Below are 17,924 nucleotides of genomic sequence, written 5' to 3'. Positions count from 1 at the left end.
GTCCTGGCCTGGAGGGCACCCCAGCCGACACCTGACTCAGAAGCTTCCTGCGACGGTGCCCACTGTATTGCCAGTGTCCCTGCTCTGCCGGTGCAGCCAATTCTAGATCTTTAAGCAGGGCTTCTGCTTGCGTTCTAGATCTTTTAAGTGTTAACCTGTGGGTTCTGGCTCTTCAAGTGAGGCTCCACTCGTGGGCGGTACGTCTTCAAGTGCGGTTGATTAAACTGTAATAGTCATAGAATCATACAGCACAGAAGGAGGCCATTCGGCCCATCATGCCTGTGCCGGCTCTTTGAAAGAGCTATCCAATTAGTCCCACTGGCTGCTTTTTCCCCATAGCCCCGCAAATTTTTCCTTTTCAAGTATTTATTCAATTCCCTTTGAAAGTTACTATTGAACCTGCTTCCACCGCCCTTCCAGACAGTGCATTCCAGATCGTGACAACTCGTTGCCTAAAAATATTACTCCTCAACTCCCCTTTGGTTCGTTTGGCAATTATCTTAAATCTGTGTCCTCTGGTTACCGACCCTCCAGTCAAGTGGAAACAGTTTCTCCCTATTCGTTCTTATCAAAACCCTTCATAATTTTGAATACCTCTTTATTAAATCTCCCCTTCTCTGCTCTAAGGAGAACAATCCCAGCTTCTCCAATCTCTCCACATAACTGAAACCCCTCATCCCTGTCGGGAGCGTTGAAGGGGCAAAGGTGGCACAAGGGTCAGAGGGCGATTGTTTCGCCTTTGGGGGACTTCGGTTTGACTCTGCCTCAGACTGATCAGATAGAAATTGCCTGAGGGGCTTCAGGGTCCTAAGTGACATGAGTTTGGGGGCCACTCGCCACCCAGCCCCCAAGCGAGCCCTTAACGTATAACCTCACCTAAACTGGCACGAAATCAGCCGTCTCATTCGCAATGGCCACAGCGATGGTGGGACGGAAATAGAAAAATGCCACGGTGGGGTGGCAGGGTTTTGGCCTGTTGGGGGCGAATTTCCCCGGAACTTCCGCCACCGCAACGTGCGTTTCTGCTACCCGACCGGCAAAGTCACGGCAGGGAAGCTGTGAGGACGTTCCCCACCCCCCACCCCCCCGCCTTTGAGCTCTACTCTGCGTCTTGGTCTGTGCTGCACCTGATCAGGAGAAGCTGGTACTAACGAAAGAAATTGCATTCATTCACGACCTCAGGGCGTCCCAAAGCGCTTTACAGCCAATTAAGTACTTTTTTGAAGTGTAGTCACTGATGTAATGTAAGGAAATTTGGCAGCCAGTTTTCACACAGTAAGGTCCCACAAACAGCAAGGTGACAATGACCGGATCATTTTTTTTTTAAGTGATGTTGGTTGACGGATATATACTGGCCAGGACACCGGGAGAACCCCCCCTGCTCTTCTTCAAAATAGTGTCCATGGGATCTTTTGCATCCACTTGAGAGGGCAGGGCAGACAGGGCCTCGGTTTAACGTCTCATCCAAAAGACGACACCTCCGGCAGCGCAGCACTCCCTCAGTACTGCGCTGGGAGTGTCAGTCCAGATCGTCGGTCTCTGGAGTGGGACTTGAACCCACGACCTTCCGACTCAGAAGGCGGGAGTGCTACCCCGCTGAGCCACGGCTGACGCCTGAAGTTGGCCATTCCCACACGCGTTGGCGAATCTCTACTAATGTGAAGCAGCAGAAATAGGTAGAGAACATTCTGGAAGGAGTTGCATTTGAGAATTTGAATGACGTGACAATTTTTCTCTGTCCCCCCCAGATATTACCGGATGGCGGCTTTGGTTTACTATGGTTACCGTATGAACGCTGATGACATTGTCTATGATTGTTTACCTCTCTACCACTCTGCAGGTAACCTGGGTGAGACTGGTGGGGAGGCAGGGGATGGGGAGGGAGAGAGAGGGCAGCGTCATCAGAAAACAACGTCAATCATCTCAAGAATTTTCAGTCAGTCAGCAAATACTGGGACCCCACTGTAGCATTCTCATTTATAGTACCATCCCGTTTAGAACCGGCATCGTTTTCTCTGTTACAAACCTTTAGCTTCCTGCGGTATAATTCATCGTAGCAGCTGGTTTTGATTTGCGACTTAACTTGAATTGATTTATAAAAATATTTAAGTTTTTTTTCCCCTCGGTCTTATTTTTGGGGAATTTCCTCCTCTCGTGAAGGCCTTTTTTTTTGTTTTTTTTAATTTGGTCTTGGGACCTGGGCAACATTGCCCATCCCTAGTTGCCCTTGAGAAGGAGTTGCTGATGGGCCTTCTTGAATCACTGCAGTCCATTTGGCGATGGTGCTCCCACAATGGGGTCAGGTAGGAAATTCCAGGATATTGATCCCAGTGATGATGAAGGAACGGAGGGAGATTGCGGGGGGGGAATGGGAGGAAGGAAGTGTCTAGTTATGATGCTCCAGCATGGGAGTATGGGACAGACTTGATGGACCAGCTGGCTTTTCCTGCCTGTCAATTTTGTACGTTTGTATGTGATGAAACCTCCAGGATTACATCCAGTCAGAGTTGGCAACCCTGATTGGGGAACCCAATAGAAACAGTCACCTCATTGATCCAAATGCTTGTTTTTCTAGGGAATATTGTGGGAATGGGGCAGTGTCTTCTCCACGGACTGACTGTTGTAATCAGGAGAAAGTTCTCTGCTTCTCGCTTTTGGGACGACTGCGTCAAGTACAGGTGCACGGTGAGTGAGTGTTCTGCGAAGAGTTAATCCTTTTTGAGCCTGACCCTTTCTTGCTTGCCCCTCTGTCTTTTGGCAGTAAGGAGTGGACTGTAACCACAGCAACGAGGCTGCCCTCCAGCTTAATCCCACACCTCTGCCGAAGGCTTTTCTTTCGACCATTGGAACACTCCCTGCTCCTAGCTGCCCGTTTACACACACATACAGACTCGGGGGATACGGGGCGGGCTCGGTTTAGCAATGGCCACTCATGCTGTTCCGCAACCTGCATTGTGGCCTGCTCGACTTCAGTCCTGTGCCCAGTGATCCCCACAATAACACTTTCAGCCCTCGTTCATACGTCGCACTATAAATGGTGCATTTATCCAGTGGGCCTTCAGTTCTCCATTTAACTGATTAAAATCGTTGTTATTGAGACTGTAATATTATAAAAGTGGTACAGTATAAGAGTGGAATTAAATCTAAGGATTCAACAGCCACCTTGCTGCCACAGAGCTGAAATCTCTGCCTGCACAGAGCTGGAAAGTTACAGTTCTCGTCCCTTGGTCTTTGCTAAATAAGCTCAGTGGTTTTCAGATGTTCTTGTGTCGGGGAACCCTCTAAATATCGGCCCGCTCCAGGGACCCTCTGTAAATATCGGCCCGCTCCAGGGACCCTCTGTAAATATCGGCCCGCTCCAGGGACCCTCTGTAAATATCACCCCGCTCCAGGGACCCTCTGTAAATATCGGCCCGCTCCAGGGACCCTCTGTAAATATCGGCCCGCTCCAGGGACCCTCTGTAAATATCGGCCCGCTCCAGGGACCCTCTGTAAATATCGGCCCGCTCCAGGGACCCTCTGTAAATATCGACCCGCTCCAGGGACCCTCTGTAAATATCGGCCCGCTCCAGGGACCCTCTGTAAATATCACCCCACTCCAGGGACCCTCTGTAAATATCGACCCGCTCCAGGGACCCTCTGTAAATATCGACCCGCTCCAGGGACCCTCTGTAAATATCGACCCGCTCCAGGGACCCTCTGTAAATATCAACCCGCTCCAGGGACCCTCTGTAAATATCGCCCCACTCCAGGGACCCTCTGTAAATATCGCCCCACTCCAGGGACCCTCTGTAAATATCAACTCGATCCAGGGACCCTCTGTAAATATCACCCCACTCCAGGGACCCTCTGTAAATATCAACTCGATCCAGGGACCCTCTGTAAATATCGACCCGCTCCAGGGATCCTCTGTAAATATCGACCCACTCCTAGGAACCCACTATAAATATTAATACTGTCAGGGACCCCAGAAAATATTGACACACTACTGGAGACCCCTTTAACCTGAAAGACAGTGTCGACCACCCAAATAACACAGGAAAAGTACAGAATTCTGCAGACACTGAGCTTACATCAGGCAGTATGGACAGAAATCTGATAACCTCGTGGACCCTACTTTGAAAACCTGTGATTTATGATATCGCCTGAGTCCCAGAACAAACCATAGCCTCAGTCCAGCGTTCTGTATATTAATACCAGGAACCCTCCCGTATGAATCATTTAATATAATTCCTCAAATTGATCGGTTCTGTTTGGTTCAGAATAAAGCTTCAGCCGTGTATATTTTTAATTCACTATTACCCAAGTCCTGAGAGAATCGTACCGGTTTGTTTTCGCAGATTGTCCAGTATATCGGTGAGATTTGCCGCTATCTCCTGAGCCAACCTCCCCGGGACGTGGAGAGGCAGCACTGTGTGCGCATGGCCCTCGGGAATGGCCTGCGCCCATCCATCTGGGAGGATTTCACTTCCCGCTTCCACATCCCACAGGTGGCAGAGTTCTACGGGGCCACGGAATGCAACTGCAGCCTGGGAAACTTTGACAACAAGGTGCGAAAGGCACGGGGCAGGGTGGGCACGGGGCGGGGTGGGCACTGGGCAGGGAAGGACACTGTGCGGGGTGGGCACTGGGCGGGGAAGGACACTGTGTGGGGTGGGCACTGGGCAGGCACTGGGCAGGGTGGGCACTGGGCAGGGTGGGCACTGGGCAGGGTGGGCACTGGGCAGGGTGGGCACTGGGCAGGGTGGGCACTGGGCAGGGTGGGCACTGGGCGGGATGGGCACTGGGCAGGGAAGGACACTGCAGGGGTGGGCACTGGGCAGGGAAGGACACTGTGCAGGGGTGGGCACTGGGCGGGCACTGGGCAGGGTGGGCACTGGGCAGGGTGGGCACTGTGCAGGGTGGGACACTGTGCAGGGGTGGGCACTGGGCGGGAAGGGCACTGGGCAGGGTGGGCACTGGGCGGGAAGGGCACTGGGCAGGGTGGGCACTGGGCGGGAAGGGCACTGGGCAGGGGTGGGCACTGGACGGACGTAATGAATGATTCTAAAACAGGGTCCAGACCTCAAACAATTCAGCAAAACATTTGGTGTAGGATAGCCGGTCTCTGTGAAGGCTGGCCCTCCTGTTTGGTCAGATTGTGGCGTCCCTCTTCACCGCCCCACAGAACCATTGACGTTTACAGCACGGAAGGAGCCCATTGTGTCTGTGCTGGCTCTTTGCTACAGTGAATTCAAAACTAATCTGACTGCATCCCCCGCCCCCCCCCCACACTCTCTCTCCCCATAGCCCTGTACCTTCCTCTGCTTCAAATACTTATCCACTTTTCCCTTAAAAGACGCAATGGTCACTGCCTCACCCACTCTCTGTTGCAAAGCGTTCCGTGCTCCAACAACCCACTGCATAAAGACATTTCTTCTAAATTCTCCCCTCACGCTCTTACTGACAATTCGTCACTGACTCCCCAACAAGAGCAAATAGTCTTTCCCTATTCACTTGATCGAATCTCCTCGAAGCTTTCTCTGAAGCAGTGGAAATAGTCCCAGTATCTCAAGTCTCTCCTGGCCTCGACCAACATCACTAACAGATTATCTGGTCATTATGACGTTGCTGTTTGCGGGAGCTTGCTGTGCGCAAATTGGCTGCCGTGTTTCCTACATTACAACAGTGACTACACTTCAAAGGTACTTCATTGGCTGTAAAGCACTTTGGGACGTCCTGAGGTCATGAATAGCGCTATATAAACGCAAGTCTTTTCACTCCTCATGATTATAGTTTCCCATCCTTGACACCTTCCTGGTGAAGCTATGCTGTATAGTCTCCATGGCTTTATTGTCCTTTCTACAGTGGGATGCCCAAAACTGCACACAGTGCTCTAACTGTGGCCTAAGTAATGTTGTGTACAAATTTATCGTTGCTTCTTTACTTGTAAAATCCAAAATGCTGTCGGCCTTTTTTATGGCTTTATCCACCAGCGCTCGCGTTTGAGGGAATTATATGTTTGATCCCCGTAGGTCTCCCTGTTTATCCACACCCTTCAGCAATTTTCCACTGTTTACTCCTGTCCCTGTTTTTTCTTCTCGAGATGCACTACCTCACACTTATCCACGTTCAGTTGCATCTACCTGTCTGCCCATTCTGCTAACCTTCCTGAAGTCTTTTACAGTCCTCCTCACTGCTTGCCAAACCCCTCAGTTCCTCCAATTCTGGCCTCTTGAGCATTCTCCACTTCCTTCGCTCCACCACTGGCGGTTGTGCCTTCAGCCGTCTAAGCCCTAAGCTCTGGAATTCCCTCCTTAAACCTCTCCACCTCTCTCTCCTCCTTTAAGACGCTCCTTAAAACCCACCGCTTTGACCAAGTCCTAACGTCTCCTTTTGGCTCGGTGTCAATTTTTGTCTGATTACGCTCCCGTGAAGGCCAGAATTGGAGGAACACAGATTTCTCGGAGGATTGTAAGACTGGAGGAGCTTACAGAGATAGGGAGGGGAGTAGGCTCTCGGTTGCAAGAAGCATGTTTAGGAATGAATTAGGAAGTATTCCTTTACACAGGAGAGGAATAGTTGGAATGAATTGCTGGTAAAGATAGTCGAAGCCTGAACCTTTCAGCGCTATACAGATGCAAGTTGTTGTCGTTATATCGTCCTGTCCTGTCGCCTTGCTGTATCTGAAGTTTAATATGTTAGAATTAAGTGTTTGTTTGGAAACGGTCACAATCCCAGACCGTAATAATTTCTTATTTCCTTTCAGGTTGGTGCCTGTGGGTTTAATAGCCGCATCTTGCCGTTCGTCTACCCAATCCGCTTAGTTAAAGTAGACGAGAACACAATGGAGCTGATTCGAGGCCGTGATGGTGTCTGCATCCCCTGTAAACCAGGTATTCCAATAGGCATTGCAGCTCCTGGCAACTACTACCAGACTACTAATATTAGGTCAAAATATGATTACATTTTCTCCACATTTAAAAAAGAAAATCCCCCATGTGTGCTGAGTTAGACCATCGCAGATGGGGCTGGGGTGTGGGCTGAGTTAGACCATCGCAGATAGGGCTGGGGTGTGGGCTGAGTTAGACGATCGCAGATGGGGCTGGGGTGTGGGCTGAGTTAGACGATCGCAGATGGGGCTGGGGTGTGGGCTGAGTTAGACGATCGCAGATGGGGCTGGGGTGTGTGCTGAGTTAGACGATCGCAGATGGGGCTGGGGTGTGTGCTGAGTTAGACCATCGCAGATGGGGCTGGGGTGTGGGCTGAGTTAGACCATCGCAGATGGGGCTGGGGTGTGGGCTGAGTTAGACGATCGCAGATGGGGCTGGGGTGTGTGCTGAGTTAGACGATCGCAGATGGGGCTGGGGTGTGTGCTGAGTTAGACCATCGCAGATGGGGCTGGGGTGTGGGCTGAGTTAGACCATCGCAGATGGGGCTGGGGTGTGGGCTGAGTTAGACGATCGCAGATGGGGCTGGGGTGTGGGCTGAGTTAGACGATCGCAGATGGGGCTGGGGTGTGTGCTGAGTTAGACCATCGCAGATGGGGCTGGGGTGTGGGCTGAGTTAGACCATCGCAGATGGGGCTGGGGTGTGGGCTGAGTTAGACCATCACAGATGGGGCTGGGGTGTGTGCTGAGTTAGACGATCGCAGATGGGGCTGGGGTGTGTGCTGAGTTAGACGATCGCAGATGGGGCTGGGGTGTGGGCTGAGTTAGACCATCGCAGATGGGGCTGGGGTGTGGGCTGAGTTAGACCATCGCAGATAGGGCTGGGGTGTGGGCTGAGTTAGACGATCGCAGATGGGGCTGGGGTGTGGGCTGAGTTAGACCATCGCAGATGGGGCTGGGGTGTGGGCTGAGTTAGACGATCGCAGATGGGGCTGGGGTGTGGGCTGAGTTAGACCATCGCAGATGGGGCTGGGGTGTGGGCTGAGTTAGACCATCGCAGATGGGGCTGGGGTGTGGGCTGAGTTAGACCATCGCAGATGGGGCTGGGGTGTGGGCTGAGTTAGACCATCGCAGATAGGGCTGGGGTGTGGGCTGAGTTAGACGATCGCAGATGGGGCTGGGGTGTGGGCTGAGTTAGACCATCGCAGATGGGGCTGGGGTGTGGGCTGAGTTAGACGATCGCAGATGGGGCTGGGGTGTGGGCTGAGTTAGACCATCGTAGATGGGGCTGGGGTGTGGGCTGAGTTAGACGATCGCAGATGGGGCTGGGGTGTGGGCTGAGTTAGACCATCGTAGATGGGGCTGGGGTGTGGGCTGAGTTAGCCGATCGCAGATGGGGCTGGGGTGTGGGCTGAGTTAGACGATCGCAGATGGGGCTGGGGTGTGGGCTGAGTTAGACGATCGCAGATGGGGCTGGGGTGTGGGCTGAGTTAGACGATCGCAGATGGGGCTGGGGTGTGGGCTGAGTTAGCCGATTGCAGATGGGGCTGGGGTGTGTGCTGAGTTAGACGATCGCAGATGGGGCTGGGGTGTGGGCTGAGTTAGACCATCGCAGATGGGGCTGGGGTGTGGGCTGAGTTAGACCATCGCAGATGGGGCTGGGGTGTGGGCTGAGTTAGACGATCGCAGATGGGGCTGGGGTGTGGGCTGAGTTAGACGATCGCAGATGGGGCTGGGGTGTGTGCTGAGTTAGACGATCGCAGATAGGGCTGGGGTGTGTGCTGAGTTAGACCATCACAGATGGGGCTGGGGTGTGTGCTGAGTTAGACCATCACAGATGGGGCTGGGGTGTGGGCTGAGTTAGACGATCGCAGATAGGGCTGGGGTGTGTGCTGAGTTAGACCATCACAGATGGGGCTGGGGTGTGTGCTGAGTTAGACCATCACAGATGGGGCTGGGGTGTGTGCTGAGTTAGACGATCGCAGATGGGGCTGGGGTGTGTGCTGAGTTAGACGATCGCAGATGGGGCTGGGGTGTGTGCTGAGTTAGACGATCGCAGATGGGGCTGGGGTGTGGGCTGAGTTAGACGATCGCAGATGGGGCTGGGGTGTGGGCTGAGTTAGACGATCGCAGATGGGGCTGGGGTGTGGGCTGAGTTAGACGATCGCAGATGGGGCTGGGGTGTGTGCTGAGTTAGACGATCGCAGATGGGGCTGGGGTGTGGGCTGAGTTAGACGATCGCAGATGGGGCTGGGGTGTGGGCTGAGTTAGAGACAAGCTCCCGACTCCTGATCACCATCCAGAGACACCTGCTGGAAATTGTGCGCGCGTGGACATGATCCTGTGATGCTACCCACAGTCGAATAGGTATCTAAAACTTGCCATCTAGATTCACGCATGAAGAATGGCCACTTAGACAAGGTACCAGAGTGCGTGGAACTAACTCCACCCCTCTCCCCTCCTCACCACCCCCCCACCCCCCCAGCAACGAATTAGGGACTAGAGGAAGGGAGGGAATTGGAGATTTCTTTAAAATGCAGCTTGAAAATAATTCATCTCTTCCTTTTTAACAGATGGAGCCACTGGGTCAGCCAGATCAAGCTGGGAGGGAAGATACACGTGGAACGTGCCCTCTCACTGTCTCCCTTTCAGCTGAGCAGGACCTGCAGCTGTTCCCAGGGCCACGGTCTGACTGCCTTCCTGCTTTCTTCTCTCTCCAGGTGAGCCGGGCCAATTGGTGGGCCGTATCGTCCAGAACGATCCCTTGCGGAGGTTTGACGGATATGTAAACGAGACGGCGACAACCAAAAAGATTGCACACGACGTGTTCAAGAAGGGAGACACAGCCTACCTCTCCGGTAAGGGGGGAGTGGACTTTGGGTATCCAGGAACTGACCGCTACCCCTAGGGAGTCAAAGATGGCGTGCAGCGCACTGCTGTTTGGTGCTCCACCGGTCGGTCGGCCTTCATTCTTTGCTGGCGGGTATTTGTCAAATCAAACACAAGATGCTGCCGTCAGGGGTGTCTTGGAAAACAAATGAGTTGTCAGAAATCCCTCAGTGGGGGGTGAGGGGGTTGAGAGGGGTAGTGGGTTGGTGAACTGCCCTTTCACCTCTGCAGTGAGGTTAAATCCAGCCCAGATTTATGAGGCTCTAAGGAAGGTTATGCCAAATAAGGATGAAGAAGTATCAGCCGAGTACCTAGTAGAAAGAAGAGGCCGGCATTTATTGCCCATCCCTAATTGCCCTTGAGAAGGTGGTGGTGAGCCTCTGCCTTGAACCGCTGCAGTCCGTGTGGTGAAGGTTCTCCCACAGTGCTGTTAGGAAGGGAGTTCCAGGATTTTGACCCAACGACTATGAAGGAACGGCGATATATTTCCAAGTCGGGATGGTGTGTGACTTGGAGGGGAACGTGCAGGTGGTGTTGTTCCCATGTACCTGCTGCTATTGTCCTTCCAAGTGGTAGAGGTCGCAGGTTTGGGAGGTGCTGTCAAAGAAGCCTTGGTGAGTTGCTGCAGTGTGTCCTGTGGATGGTACACACTGCAGCCACGGTGCGCCGGTGGTGAAGGGAGTGAATGTTTAGGGCGGTGGAAGGGGTGCCAGTCAAGCGGGCTGCTTTGTCCTGCATGGTGTCGAGCTTCTGGAGTGTTGTTGGAGCTGCACTCATCCGGGCAAGTGGAGAGTATTCCATCACACTCCTGACTTGTGCCTTGTAAATGGTGGAAAGGCTTTGGGGAGTTAGGAGATGAGTCACTCGCCGCAGAATACCCAGCCTCTGACCTGCTCTTGTAGCCACAGTATTTATATGGCTGGTCTGCATTTCTCTAACGCCTTTCATGACCTCATGACGTCCCAAAGCACTTTACACCCAATGGAATACTTTTGAAGTGCAGTCCGTGTTGTGATATAGGAAACGCGGCAGCCAATTTGTGCTTTGTTGCAAATCTCATACATTTAACCCGTATCTATGGCCCCTTGTTCCCGACCCCTTATTCTACAGACATAGTTCATTGTAAGGGTTGCGGACCTTAACCCTGGCTCTTTCTTTCCCCACCGTTGTGATCAGGTGATGTCCTAGTGATGGACGACTATGGCTACATGTATTTCCGAGACCGGACCGGGGACACCTTCCGCTGGAAAGGTGAAAATGTATCGACCACAGAGGTGGAGGGAACTCTCAGTCGGACTCTCAGCATGGCCGACGTTGTAGTATACGGGGTGGAGGTGCCAGGTAAAAAGCACTACTTTTATTTTTTGATGTGTGAGCTTGTGCTTGTATCGTGGAGGTGGTTTTACGCACGTTACCTGCAGTCTAACGCTGACCCACCCTTGTGTATCAGTAGCCCCCTCGCGGAGAGATTGTCAGATTTTTACACTCCTGATCACCATCTGTTGATCCCTGTTGGGAAGTGCGTGTACGGGTGTCAAGTGAGGGCGGAGTGAGGGTTCCGCGGTGATGCCTACCATGGAGGAATAGCACACTCATCTTGTAGCTCATCCACCTGGGCACGGTGGTGAAGGTTGCAGCCGGAACCTGTGCAACATCATCAGTTATTGTCTTCAGGACAGATGGAGAAAATTGGACAAAGGGTTAAAATGAAGGCCCCTCCCCCTCCTCCATTGGGAAACTTCTTTTAGATTCACTGGAGAGACTCTCTGGGAATGGAGCTGTCGATGAGGGTACTTAACCCTTTAAAAATGCACATGTTGCTGTTACGACTGAGCTGATTTATGGAGTGAGCCAGACCCACCAGGAAGGCCTCAGGCTCCATCCCCATTCTGTGCTGAGTTAGCAGATCTCATTTGGGGCGGTGATGGCAGTGTTACCATTGGTCTCGGCACCCTCTAGGTGAGGAAGGAGAGAATAGGGCAGGGTTCCTGCTCACGATCCCTACTCAGAGACCCCCCAGTGGGAAAAGTGCTTGTGTAGTCATCGGAGGGGTGTGGATGGGGGTGGGGGGTGGAAGATTTTCTCTGTTCGCTACTTTTGCAGAATCGTAACCTTGAAAAATTGGGGCTGTTTTCATTGGAATAGAGGGAATTATGCGGTGATTTAAAAGAGGTGTTTAAATTATGAAGGGATGGGACAGAGTAGATGTTAACTGTATCCATGTGATTTATATCAATTAGTGTTAATTGTATTCAGGTGCTGGGTATCAATTGGGAACCTTTTGTATCCATTTATAAGAGAGCTGATGTAGGGTGTGGTGTGTAATGTGGAGCTCTGAGAATAAAGGCTTGGAAGCAACTGAAGACCAGGCTCTAGTGTTCTATCCTTCACCACCGGGCTATCCAGTTTATAACAGTAGATAGATGCAGAGCAAGTCATAAGCTAACCCATCCAACGGCAACAGGGTGGGTTCAATCAGACACCCACGTTACACTCCCCCCTCTGATTTTGCTTTGCGTTGACTTTAACGGAGAGTAAAATCGGGCGGGGTATAAAACGGACATCCAACCTGAACCAGGTTAGGTTAAGATCACCCCCCGGTCTGTTTCCAGTGATCGAGGGGTCTAGAAGAAGGGGACACGGATATAAGATTAAATGTCAGAGATTTAGGACAGAGAGCAGGAAAATCTGTTTTTTTTTTAAACGCAGAGGGCTGTCAGACTGTGGCATGCACTGTCATAGATAGTGACTGAAGCAGAGACCATGTCAACATTTAATAGGTTAGATAGTAAGTTGAAAGAAAGGAGGATAAAAGGTCTCGGTCGTGATATGCCGTTCAATAAAACAATCCTCCCCGTCCAAGTGGCCAACACCTGTGGGAATGTACGACAGAAAGGGGAAAGAATTTTAAGGGGGTGAGATATATCTACATATTATTAAAAAATCTTGTGTAGCTTCCTCATTTCTTGTCCAAAACCGTACATCCTGTTGTCACAATTTTTGGTCACACTTTTCTATTAATGTTTTCCATTGAATATTTCGGTCACCTGTCACAATGTAGTTGCGGGCTTTGGCCAGTACGCGATGCTGTGAAGCGAGATTCTGAAGTCCGATATATAATAAAAGTTACTTTCAGCAACAGACCATGAGCAATTTACCAGTAATTTTTTTTAAAAGAAAGGATTCATACCAGCAAGTTCAGAGGGGAGAAAATGGGGAGTGAACAGGTTTTGGTGTGGGTTTTATACAATAAAAAAAAAATGCCAAATTAAAAGTATATTTAAAATGCTAGATTAGGTTGCAGTGAATTGGAGTGGATTTGATTATGGAGGAGAGAATTAATCCTGAAGAGGGATTTCATCACTTGGGAGAAACGTAGGGCTGAGATCTACTTCAAAAATTGCATTCAGAGAGGTTTATTACATAGTAAAGTGTATAGGAAACGGAACACCACTTCAAGTTAAACTGACAATAAATAGGACAACGAGGTGCAGAAAACTGTTTTCTGCACAGTTCCCTCCGCCTACCAACCCCCTCTCCCTGCTTTCAAAAGCCTCCTTTAAACCTTCCTCGTTGCGTCTTCACTTCTCTCCCCTTCCCTCATGCTGGATGTTCACCACATCCCTTTCCTCCTTATTGGGATTCTGAAATGTCCTCCTGCTCAAGGAGTGCTATAGAAATGTCATAAAATGCAAAAGAAAGAACTTGCATTTATACAACGCCTTTCACAACCTCAGGATGCCCCAAAGCGTTTTACAGCCAATGAAGTACTTTAGAAGTGTAGATACTGTTGCAATGTAGGAAAATGCGGCAGCCATTTTGCACACAGCAAGGTCCCACAAACAGCAATGTGATAATGACCAGATAATCTGTTTTAGTGGTGCTGGTTGAGGGATCAATATTGGCCAGGACACCGGGGAGAACTCCTCGGCTCTTCTTCGAATAGTGCCTTGGGATCTTTTACGTCCACCTGAGAGGGCAGACGGGGCTTTGGTTTAACGCCTCATCCGAAAGGCAACACCTCTGACAGTGCAGCGCTCCCTCAGTACTGCACTGGGAGTGTCAGCCTAGATTATGCGCTCAAGTCTCTGGAGTGGAACTCAAACCCACTTTTGGATGCGGGGCTGAATTCAGGACGTTCCTCACACAAAGAGTGATCAACACATGGAATGGGTTTCAAGCTAAGGTAGTGGAGGCGAAAAAGCCTGGAACCATTTAAGAAACAGTTGGATGATATGACGGGAGGACTGTTTCGGATGTCCGTCCTCCCCCAGATCGATCCTGTGATCTTCTGTTTGTCTGCAATGGGGGCAGTAACACAGGTCCTCAGCCCACACTGAATGCTCAGGACAACTCTTGGTGATGCTGTAATTACACGTGTGTACTTTCTTTCCTCCTCCCACCCTCTTTAGGTGCAGAAGGTAAAGCTGGGATGGCCGCCATAGCAGACCCCAACAGCCAGGTAGACTTGGAGAAGTTCTGTATAGACCTTGAGATGACCCTGCCATCGTACGCACGGCCCGTGTTCCTGCGGATGCTGCCTGCGGTGAGCAAGACAGGTAAGAGGTGCTCCGAGCCCGGCAGGAGTTACGAGAACATTTAGGAAGCACGCTCCTCCCTGGGATGCTGACGTGACCAGTCTTGTTATGTTCACCTCGTGTCCTGTCCCAGTTTTGAAAAGGGAAAACAGCAGTGAGAGAAATGACCGGATAATCTGTGTTTTTAGTGATGTTGGTTGGGGGATTAATGTTGGTTGGGAAACAGGGGAGAACTCCCCAGCTCTTCTTCGAAATAGTGCCATGGGATCTTTTACATCCACCTGAGAGGGCAGACAGTGCCTCAGATTAACATAAGGAATCTTACAACACCAGGTTATAGTCCAACAGTTTTATTTGAAAATCACAAGCTTTCGGAGCTTACCTCCTTCGTCAGGTGAGCTCCGAAAGCTTGTGATTTTCAAATAAAACTGTTGGACTATAACCTGGTGTTGTAAGATTCCTTACATTTGTCCACCCCAGTCCATCACCGGCATCTCCACATCAGATTAACATCTCATCCGAAAGACAGCACCTCCGACAGTGCAGCGCTCCTTCAGTACTGCACTGGGCGTGTCAGCTTAGATTATGTGATCAAGTCTCTGGAGTGGGGCTTGAACCCACAACCTCCTGACTCAGAGGCTAGGGTGCTACCCATTGAGCCACGGCTGACACTTAACATTTGCCTTTCCAGACACTGACATATACTTTTCCTTCACGTTCCCAGGGACGTTCAAATTCCAGAAAACGGACATGAGAAAGGAAGGGTTTAACCCAAGAGTCATTAACGACAGACTTTACATGCTGGATCAACGACAAAGGAAATACATCCCATTAGACGAGGAGCTCTTCAGAAACATCCAATCAGGGAAACAGAAGCTGTGATTAAAAATCTGTATATCTATAAATATATCTTTACCTCATCCTTACTGCTGCCAGTAGCCATAAAAAGCAAAAGGGATAATTAATTCCAGTTCTGTTACTTGACCAGATTTGCATGTACAGGAACTTCAGAGATTTCCATTATTTTTCTTTATCTAAGTTTATTACAGATTTGCTAGTAATTTATGAAAAGAGATTATTACAATTTTGCACAAGAAATTATAATTAATTTTTATTGTCTGTACTGTTTGGGTCTTAATCTTTAATTGGGACAAAGCTTTCTATTTATTTGTTCCTTCTTCAGAACCTGCACAGCATCCTCGAGTGTTTGAAAATGTAATTAAACAGGATTCGAAAGGGGAATTGAGCTGTTGCGATTTGATCTCCCTCTAAAAATCGCTCGGTCCTGGTCCTTCTATCTCCTCATGGTTGTTGTTTCTGGGTACAGGATCCCCAGAACTTTTAATGCTTCAATCGCAGATACACCATTTGACTTTTCCTGTTCCCTCAGTGAATTGAAATGGAGACTCGTCAAACTATCTCCTACTCTGACGCATTCTTTCCCGGAGCCCTGCAGCTGTGGAAATCCTTCCCTCCCTCAGTCTTCCCTTCATTTGACAATCTACGTACAGCCTTTCAAAGCTCAAACTTGGTAATAATACTTCCTTTCTTCCTCGTCTGCTGTCATCCTCGTTTCAATCTTGGTTCCAATCACTATGCGGCTTGGCCCCTCCCCTGAGGGGGAGGTACTCTCTCGGTGCAGGTTGCAGTTGTTGCAAGGCCGGGGGCAGATTGGGGGGGGGTGCACACAAGAGAAAGGACAGAAGAGGGTTTTCACTTCACATGGGAGGACAATGCAATGTGAACACTTAGGACTCTCACCAGGTGACTCCTCATTCAGCATCCCTTCTTTCTGCCTACCTCGTTCAGCACCCCCTCGTTCAGCACCCCCTCTTTCAGCCGTGCCTCTTTCAGCCGTGCCTCTTTCAGCAGTGCCTCTTTCAGCAGTGCCTCGTTTAGCATCTTCCTCATTTTTCCCTGCCTCATTTGGTAGCCTCATCAAGTTGTTTTGGAGAAGAGGTAAATGGTGCTTGACTGGGAGAGGAGAAGGGAAGAGCCCTTCTGAAATCTGAATCACTCTTGGGGAGCAGAGTAGAGGTTGGGGTTGGTGGGGGAGGGGTGGATAGGAATGTGGGCAAATGACGATCGGTGAAAGTATTGATAGAGAAAAATCGACACGTTGGACATTCTGTGGGAGAGGATGGGCTTTTGAGACCCCAACACGTCATCTGCGTTACCGGGTCATTGAAACCGTTTCCAACCTTGGTACCGTCCTGGACTACCTGGCCCGGCTCAATTAAATAAAATCTATGTACATGCAGCACTCCAGCTAGGGTCTAATCAGCACCTTGTACAGCAACGATACAAAATCTTTCACACTTCTCCACATTCCCTCACTCATACTGTGATCTCAGTTGCAGCGACTTATATCATTTTTTAAAATTAAAGTTCATGATTGTTTTATACAGGAATCTTTGTTGAGCTGAGAGTTTCTATTGTTTTTGTTTTGCATGGGGAATGCACCTCCCTCCAGTCCCAAAAATAACCGTTCACTACTACTCTCTGTTTCCTGTTACTTAGCCAATTCTGTATCCGTGCTGCTGCTGCCCCTTTTATTCCATGGACTTCAGTCTTGATGACAAGCCTGTTATGCAGCTTCATCTTTGCAAAGAATTAATTTGTTTTGATTAATATGCCATCTCATCTGCGTTGTTACAAGGAGTCCCTCGATGCTGTTATGTAAATAGTGCTGAGGGGGTAAGGCTGGAGGATGCTCTGACCTGAATTATGATCAAAAACAACAGACAGGTGTGTTGCTGCCTCACACAGCAACTGAAGAGAGCCCTTCCCTCACAACTGACCAACGACTAATCGAATTCGCTGTGCACACACTAGCCCATATGTCCCGATCCTTTCACGTGTGCTCTTTGGCATCAGCCCTCTGCAATCACCTCCCCCTTCACCCTGCAGCCTCTGGTTATGCATGAGTACATGATGTAGGCTAAATCCCCACAGGAATAAGCAATAGTGCAGTCTTCTGTGTCATGCATACTATCCCAGTAGGAACATTCCCAGCCAGGCCGGTACAATATGATTGGAATGATTACTCATTCAGTGATGGTAAATCGTAGATGATAAGTGAGTGCCCGGAATAACGGGATGAATATCTCCTCTCAGATGTTGTAATGGTCCAAACATTAATGAGTTTGGACGTTCTCAATCCAGCCTGTTGTGGGTTTGCATCCACAAGTCAATAATTCAGCACCATTAGGTGGTCTCATTCAGACAGCCTGAAAGTATTAATGGCATGGAAATAGTAAATATATCGTTGGTGTAGCAGGAGGTGATGTTCTGAGGTTGGAATCAACGTACATTGTTGGAGCAGGGAGAGGGAGTCTTACACTGAATCTAACACATGCTGTACCTACCCTGGGAGTGTTTAATACTGCACAGAAGGTGTCCAAGAGATTCGATTTATGAGGGTCCAAAGTGAAATGAGCCTGGGCTCTCTTGAGCACATGCCCACAGCACAAAACTGCCCCAAGTAGTCACAGATTGATCATGTCTGAAGGGGAGAAAGGGTAGGTGGCCTGGAAGGTGAAATTGCCACTATGGTACAGGAGAGGGTGCACTTCTGCGTTTGAGGCTGAGGCACATTGTCAGGGCAGAGAAGGAGCTGAGGTCTGCG

At 50.1% G+C, this 17,924-nt stretch overlaps 1 protein-coding gene across 3 annotated transcripts in view; it reads left to right on the top strand.

Annotated features, from left to right (window-relative positions):
- slc27a4 (solute carrier family 27 member 4) overlaps nt 1–16,726 on the top strand; it is a 60,828-nt gene extending 44,102 nt beyond the window's left edge. For all 3 annotated transcript variants that reach the window (XM_067969863.1, XM_067969862.1, XM_067969861.1), the window contains 8 exons: nt 1,749–1,840; nt 2,576–2,685; nt 4,341–4,550; nt 6,749–6,875; nt 9,590–9,727; nt 10,935–11,099; nt 14,171–14,317; nt 15,021–16,726. In XM_067969863.1, coding sequence (XP_067825964.1) covers nt 1,749–1,840; nt 2,576–2,685; nt 4,341–4,550; nt 6,749–6,875; nt 9,590–9,727; nt 10,935–11,099; nt 14,171–14,317; nt 15,021–15,178 — 1,147 coding nt within the window. In that variant the 3' untranslated portion in view covers nt 15,179–16,726. The remainder of the gene's footprint in view (nt 1–1,748; nt 1,841–2,575; nt 2,686–4,340; nt 4,551–6,748; nt 6,876–9,589; nt 9,728–10,934; nt 11,100–14,170; nt 14,318–15,020) is intronic.
- Nucleotides 16,727–17,924: the final 1,198 nt, after the last annotated feature.

Source organism: Heptranchias perlo, chromosome 31 (assembly GCF_035084215.1).
Source record: "Heptranchias perlo isolate sHepPer1 chromosome 31, sHepPer1.hap1, whole genome shotgun sequence".
NCBI lineage: Eukaryota > Metazoa > Chordata > Chondrichthyes > Hexanchiformes > Hexanchidae > Heptranchias > Heptranchias perlo.
This window is presented reverse-complemented; position numbering and strand designations above follow the sequence as displayed.